The following is a 7,166-nucleotide window of genomic DNA, read 5'->3' on the forward strand; positions in this document are numbered from 1 at the left end:
ATGCATACCACCACTGCCGAGCTTCTGCTCATATGCGTCCTAGCTGCCACGGCCTTGCTGGCCTCCGATGCATTTCAGCTCGGGCCGTCCGGCGGCTCGGCCGGCGTAAGCTGCATACCGCGGGAGCGGGACGCCCTACTGTCCTTCAAGCGCGGCATCACCAGCGACCCCATGGGCGTCCTTGACTCTTGGCACAAGGAAGACTGCTGTCAGTGGAGGGGCGTCAAGTGCAGCAACCGGACCGGCCATGTCCTTAGGCTTCAGCTTCGTAATCTGCATACAGATGGGTACTACATGGTTGGCCAGATAAGTAATTCTTTGCTCTCCATGGATCGTCTTGTGCACCTTGATCTTAGCATGAATTACCTCGAGGGCCCAAGTGGCCGCATGCCGGAGTTCTTGGGCTCTTTGACAAGATTGAGATATCTCAACCTCTCCGGAATACCATTTTATGGCAGAGTGCCCCCTCAGCTCGGCAACCTCTCAAACCTGCAGCATATTGACCTCTCATGGTGTGGTATGTACTCGAGAGACATTTCATGGGTAGCACGCATTCCTAGTTTGCAGTCTCTTGAAATGAATGGGGTAAACCTCAGCACAATAGTTGATTGGCCTTATGTCGTCAACATGATCCCTTCTTTGAAGGTCCTCGGTTTTGCGGGTTGCTCTCTTCAAACCGCAAATCATTCACTCCCACATATTAACCTTACAAAACTGGAGAGGCTTCAACTCTCGGGCAACATCTTTGCCCACCCAATGGCACGGAGTTGGTTTTGGAATTTGACAAGCCTCCAGCATCTCTACCTTGCCAGAACTCAGCTATACGGTCAAGCTCCTGATGCACTGGCACATATGACATCCCTCCAAGTCCTTGATTTGTCATTTAATAATGACATGGGGAGGATGACAACAAGCTTCAGAAACCTATGCAATCTGAGAATCCTGGACCTTTGTGCATGTCAAATTGTTGGAAATTTTAAGGATATTATAGGGAGGATGCCCCAGTGTCCCTTGAATAAAATGCAGGAGTTGCATTTGAGGTACAACAATATTACCGGAATCATACCGGACCAGACAGCACACTTGACCAGCTTAGTCGTTCTTGACATCTCTCGGAACAACCTAAGTGGAGGAATACCACAATGGGTGGGGTTGCTCTCTAGTTTAAGCAGCCTTGATCTCTCTGACAATAATCTCAGTGGACCTGTGCCATCTGAGATCGGTATGCTCTGTAACTTGACCATGATGGATCTCAACAGGAACAATTTGATTGGTGACTTCACTGAAGAACATTTTACAAGTCTAACGAGGCTAAAGGTGCTGCGTTTAGGTTGGAATTCTTTGAGACTTACATTTGGCCCCGATTGGATGCCACCCTTCAGTTTAGAAGAAACATATCTTCGCTCTTGCCAACTGGGCCCTTCATTCCCTGCATGGCTTCAGTTCCAGATGGACATTCGCTATATGGATATATCAAGCACAGGTATAGTTGGTAGGCTTCCTGACTGGTTCAGCACTAAATTTGCAAAGGTCACATATCTGGACATCTCCAACAATGAAATCAGTGGCAGGTTGCCAAGAAACATGGAATTCATGTCACTGCGATATTTCTATATCAGTTCAAATAAACTAACTGGTGAAATCCCCAACTTACCAAGCAATATTACCTTCTTCGAGATGTCTGAAAACTCTTTATCTGGAAATTTGCCATCAAACATTGGGAGGCTAGATTTAGAATCATTAGCGCTGCGCTCCAATCAAATAACTGGTCGTATTCCAAAATCTCTCTGCAAAGCGGAAGCCTTGAACTCCTTGGACTTAAGCAACAATCTTTTGGAGGGACAACTTCCTCAGTGTTTTGGGGTGATGGACATTGGCTTTCTCATGTTGAGTAACAACAGATTCTCTGGCAATTTCCCATCATTTCTAAAAAGATTGAGACAATTGAAGTCTCTAGATCTATCACATAATAGATTTTCCGGAAGGTTGCCATTGTGGATTGGAGAGTTGGCTGAACTAAGATTTCTGGGGCTAAACCATAATACGTTTTCTGGAGAAATCCCACCTACCATCTCAAATCTTAGTCACCTTCACCATCTGAACCTAGCAGGCAATGGCTTATCAGGTGCCATACCGTGGCATCTGTCAAATATCACGGCCATGATAGGAATGGACGAAAGCAATTATGAGAATGAGCTATATTATGTCGGTAACTTGGGTACGTACCATACACTTGATTTTTCCTCTGCGGTCGTCAAGGGACGAGAACTTAATTATAGTTCTGGCATTTGGGATTTGGTGAGCATTGACCTATCTTTCAACCAATTAACTGGGGTAATCCCAGAAGAAATAGCTGCTCTTGATGCATTGATAAACTTGAATCTATCATGGAACCAATTGAGTGGGAAAATCCCAAATAAGCTTGGGGCCTTGAAGGCTTTGGAATCACTTGACCTCTCCAGGAACATGCTTTCTGGTGGGATCCCTTCGAGCCTATCAGATATAACTTATTTGAGCTACTTGGATCTGTCTGATAACAATCTAACAGGAACAATACCATCCGGACGTCAGCTTGACACCCTCTACACACAGCAACCTTCCATGTACAGTGGCAACAGTGGTCTTTGTGGGCTTCCTCTTCCAATCAGTTGCCCGGGAAAGAATGCAACAAGGAAAGATGATCAAAAAGGGAATGAACATTCCTTTGAGCCAATGCCCTTTTATTTTGGACTTGCTATGGGATTTATTCTGGGTCTTTGGGTGGTGTTTTGCGTCTTGTTGTTTAAGAGAGCATGGAGGATTGCTTATTTCAGCATGGTTGACCAGAAATATGATCAGATGTATGTGTTTGCCGTTCTTACATGGAAAAGCTGGGCCAGGAAGGGGACTACAAATTGAGTAACAAGATCTCTGAAGAAGCATGAAGCAACATATTAGGATGGATTTTTATTTCCCTGAAATTGTTGTAATGGATATTGATGATTCCTACTTGTCTATGCGTGTATGATAATACCTTTGAACGCATTTGCTACTCCTCAGATGTTGTAATGATTATTTGTTCCGTATTTCCTTGCTTCATAAAGTTTAGAGTTTCACAGTTGGCATAGCTTGTATGGGACTCCTGTATTTCCTTGCTTGAAGTTATTGTAAAGGATATTGATGAATCCTAATTTTCTATGTGTGTATATGATAATATTTTAGAACTTCTGTATTTGCTACTGTTCAGATGTTGTGTTGATTGTTTGCTCCGTAGATTCATCGTTTAGAGTTTCATGGTTGGCGTAGAAGTATTGGATGCTTCTCTGTTTTTTCTGTTATCTAGCAGAGTATTGGATGTGAATAAGAGAAACCTGATGTAATAACACCAGCCAGCCTGCTGCTATCATCTGCTTGTATTCAAGAAATCCGTGGCAACTTTAGATAGCAGCGACGCAATGGCCTACAGCCCCTGGAGCCCTTTTCCTCTCTGTAACCTGGACCAACAGGACAGCCAGTGAGCGATCTGAAAAGTAATAACACTGGAATCACGCAGGTAAACATGGTAAAACCTAGGCCATTGGAGATACACTTAATTACCGAAGAGGTCAAAATCCTGGAACGAAAATTCAAAGCTAAGCAAATCTACTCTAGAAACTGCTTCATACCATTAACAAAGAACGACTATTGCCATGAAAAAAAGGTTAAAGCCACTCGGGTATTCGGATGAATGTGTTTGTGTTGTGGCTTGTCATGAGCCATCTGTTTGTCGGTCAATGAAAAAATGCAATTGGTCTGAACAAGGTACCGACCGACCCTTGACACATTACTTAATTTGATGCTGAAGCAGAATAAAATTGGGGAAATACAACCACACATTTTTAAAACCATCCATTTTATATTTACGATCAATGAGAAAATGGTTCCCACACAAATGAACATAATTTTGTCTCCGCACACAACAAATTACAAATGGCATGGAAATAAGACCAACAGACTGCTACTTCAAGAACATACGGACAGACTGCTATGTACAAAGTCATAAGAGCATTCTGGCTGGCACATTGCTTGTTGAATCTTTTGTTTATTTGCCTACCAGTTCTCCTGCATGATCTTGGCCTGTTCAAATATGAACCTGCCTTCCTTGTACTTCTGGGACTCCTCGTAGGCCCTCTCGTACTTCCACCCGAGCACCTCCTGGCAATCACGACAATGGATGTTGGTGATCATGTGGAGCCCTGTCATGAGCTGCCTGTCCTCCTTGGCCCCTGTGGTGACGTTCATGGCGTGGTAGGAGAGAAACGCGTGGCCATTCCTCCCCTACAACAGTAGTCGAAAGAACAAAGGTACTAGTATTTATCCTCCAAACACAAGCAAAATTGAGATAGACAGATCATAGCGTATCGAGGTCTTGACATCTGAAGCTTGTATGGATAGATCACAGTATCTCTGGTTAGTTGAGTGAAACTCCACTATGTAAGTATAGAAACACAAGGGCTAAACTTCATTCTCAGATTGTATTGTTGGACCTCTCCATTGCAGTTGATGAATAATGAACCTATTTAAAGAGCCTAGTTGATACGACAACAGCAGCCAAAAGATGGACAGATCATAGCATATCGGGGTCTCAACATCTGAATGGAGCTCGTGTGACAGCCTCAGATGACTAACTGCTGGTACAGATAGATCACAGTATTTCTCTCTGGTTAACTGAAGGAAACTGCGCTATTTAAATGTAGAAATACAAATGCTAGCTAAAGTCAGCTTTTTTTTAGGGTTAGCTAAAGTCAGCTACATAGACGTTCGTTGTCAGATTGTTGGACCTCTCCACCGCAGTTGATGAATGGACCTATTTAAAACCGCTAGTGGATACTATTACTGATTTTAGCTCGGCATCCCCAACCAGCCCAACATATATTACTGGTCCATCTAAATTCCTATTTATTGATTAAGCTCTGCTTGTCCACTCTTGATCCCTAACACAGGCCCAAAGGCCCAAAGTCAGTAATGACCAAGGAAAAGCAAATAAATTATCCTTCCCTGGGTGAAATTTTTCACCTGGAAGGCCTTGGAGATAATATCGTCAAGGAGGCAGACGTGGTTCCGGCAATGGCGGCAGCTGTACACCCGCGGCCCAACCAGTTCCGCCATCTCTCTGCTGCAACCAATCCGATTCACCAATTGAATTAGGAACCTAACAACCACACAATGATAGTGGACAAGTACTAGTATGTGGTGCTCCAGAGTAGTAGAATACATAAACCGGAATGACCAAACGATGACTAATAACCATTGCAAATTACAAATGGCATGGAAATAACGCCGACAGACTGGTAGTTTAAAAAAGAAGAAAACGTACTTCTATGTACAAAGGCATGGATGATCCATAAGAACATTCTGGCTGGCACATGGTTGGTTGAATCTCTTTTCCATTTCTTACCTATTCTTCTGCACGATCTTGTCTTTTTCAAATATGAACTTGCCTTCCTTGTACTTTTGGGATTCCTCGTAGGCTCTCTCGTACTTCCATCCGAGCACCTCGCGGCAGCCACGGCAGTGGATGTCGGTGACCGTGTGAAGCCCCGTCATGAACTGCCTGTCCTCCTTGGCCCCCGTGGTGATGTTCATGGCGTGAGAGGAGAGAAATGCGCGGCCATTCCTCCCCTAGTACAACATCCAAAAGAGCAAGCAAAGGAGAGATAGTATTTGTATTGTATTTATCCTCCAAACAAAATCAAAATTGAGATAGACAGATCACAGTAGATAGATCACAGTAGTATCTCTGGTTAACTGAAACTTCGCTATGTAAGTATAGAAACACAAATGCTAGCTAAACTCAGCTACAGAAACGTTCTCATATTGTATTGTCGGACCTCTCCACTGCAGTTGATGAGCCAATTTAAAGTCCCTAGTTGACAAGTACCCACTACTAGTAATTTTAGGATGGCATCCCCAACCAGTATAGCATAACTGGTTCATCTAAGTTCCTATTTATTGATTATTAAGCTCTGTCCACTCTTGATCCCGACCGCAGGGGCCAAAATCGGTAAGGACACCTTGGTGAAGTTGTTCACGTGGAAGGCCTTGGAGATGACATCGTCGTGGAGGCAGACGTGGTTCCAGCAATGGCAGCAGCTGTACACCCGCGGCCCGGCCAATTCCGCCATCTCCAACCAATCTGGTTCACCAATCAAATTAGGAATCTAACAACTGGACAACCAAGGGAAACCAGGTCCAATCTCTCAGGGACTCAACTGCACTAGTGCTAGAAAATGAGAATTAGTAGTGGTGAGAATGTATACTACCAGCTGAGCAACCCTCTGATTAAAAGAGGCGAGGCATACCTTGAATACTCTCAGAGTCCCAGTGCTTCCTCCTTGAGTCCTTGGGCCTGCAGCTGGTTGCTGATACCCTTTGTGCCTCTTTGACTGAAGAAGAAGCATCCCTCGACGCGAAATTCCCCATGTCTGCGCCAGATTCGGTGGATGCGTGCTAGGATGTTAGCAGGCAGCAACCCAGCATGCAGCAAGCAAGCAAAAGAAAATCAAGCAGCAGCAGCCGGTCACGAGCAGCAGCTCGGGCGGTCAGGTCGATCGAGAACGCGGGAGGCGGCTAGGGGCGGCGGCGAGCTCCTAAGCCTAACCCTAGTCCCTAGGTCGCCGCCCCGGGGACAAGGATGAGCGTGAGAGGTGCAGGGGAGGAGCACTACTCACCGTGCGTCGCTGGGGAGGATCGGAGCACCGGCGCGCCGCCGTGGAGTGCGTCGCCGACGAGACGAGGGGGAGAAGCTGAGGCGAGAGAGATGGGGAACGATCCACCTCCTCTCCACTCCAGTGTCACTCAATTGGGGGTCGGCAGGGGCATTTGCGGGATTTCACGCGGGACCCACTTATAAGAAGTGGCAAAAAGAAAGAAGGGGTAAATTATTGTTTAAGGCATTTCCAATTGTTTAGAGCGTCTCCAGCCGTTGGGCCCCTAAGGGACTGAAATAGAGCCTCCTAGGGGCTAACCGGCGATATTTTTGCCGCGGGGCACTCGGGTTCCCAACCGCCGCCCCAAATTGACACCCAGACGCCGTTTCTCTAATGCAAATTGGGCTCAAATTCGAAGGAAATGACTCGATTTTGGACAAAATTGAGGCGGTTTCATTCATATTTATATAATAATATTTAAAGACATACATAAAAACT

The 7,166-nt window shown here is 45.3% G+C and overlaps 3 protein-coding genes across 3 annotated transcripts; 1 reads left to right on the plus strand and 2 right to left on the minus strand.

The window, feature by feature from the left end:
* On the plus strand, positions 1-2,898 carry LOC123147099 (receptor-like protein EIX2). Its single transcript, XM_044566336.1, has one exon. It carries the CDS (start codon positions 1-3, stop codon positions 2,896-2,898), a length of 2,898 nt encoding a protein of 965 aa, XP_044422271.1.
* A 1,170-nt stretch (positions 2,899-4,068) lies between these two features.
* On the minus strand, positions 4,069-5,695 carry LOC123152729 (protein yippee-like At4g27745). Its single transcript, XM_044572210.1, has 3 exons — positions 5,417-5,695; positions 5,035-5,134; positions 4,069-4,296 (listed from the first exon to the last, which is right to left on the minus strand). Exons 1-3 carry the CDS (start codon positions 5,602-5,604, stop codon positions 4,069-4,071), a joined length of 516 nt encoding a protein of 171 aa, XP_044428145.1. The 5' UTR covers positions 5,605-5,695.
* A 193-nt stretch (positions 5,696-5,888) lies between these two features.
* On the minus strand, positions 5,889-6,816 carry LOC123151500 (uncharacterized). The gene is made up of 3 exons (XM_044571196.1): positions 6,690-6,816; positions 6,321-6,443; positions 5,889-6,154 (listed from the first exon to the last, which is right to left on the minus strand). Exons 2-3 carry the CDS (start codon positions 6,439-6,441, stop codon positions 5,964-5,966), a joined length of 312 nt encoding a protein of 103 aa, XP_044427131.1. The 5' UTR covers positions 6,442-6,443; positions 6,690-6,816; the 3' UTR covers positions 5,889-5,963.
* Positions 6,817-7,166: the final 350 nt, after the last annotated feature.

The sequence above is a fragment of the Triticum aestivum genome, chromosome 7A, assembly GCF_018294505.1.
Source record: "Triticum aestivum cultivar Chinese Spring chromosome 7A, IWGSC CS RefSeq v2.1, whole genome shotgun sequence".
Lineage (NCBI taxonomy): Eukaryota > Viridiplantae > Streptophyta > Magnoliopsida > Poales > Poaceae > Triticum > Triticum aestivum.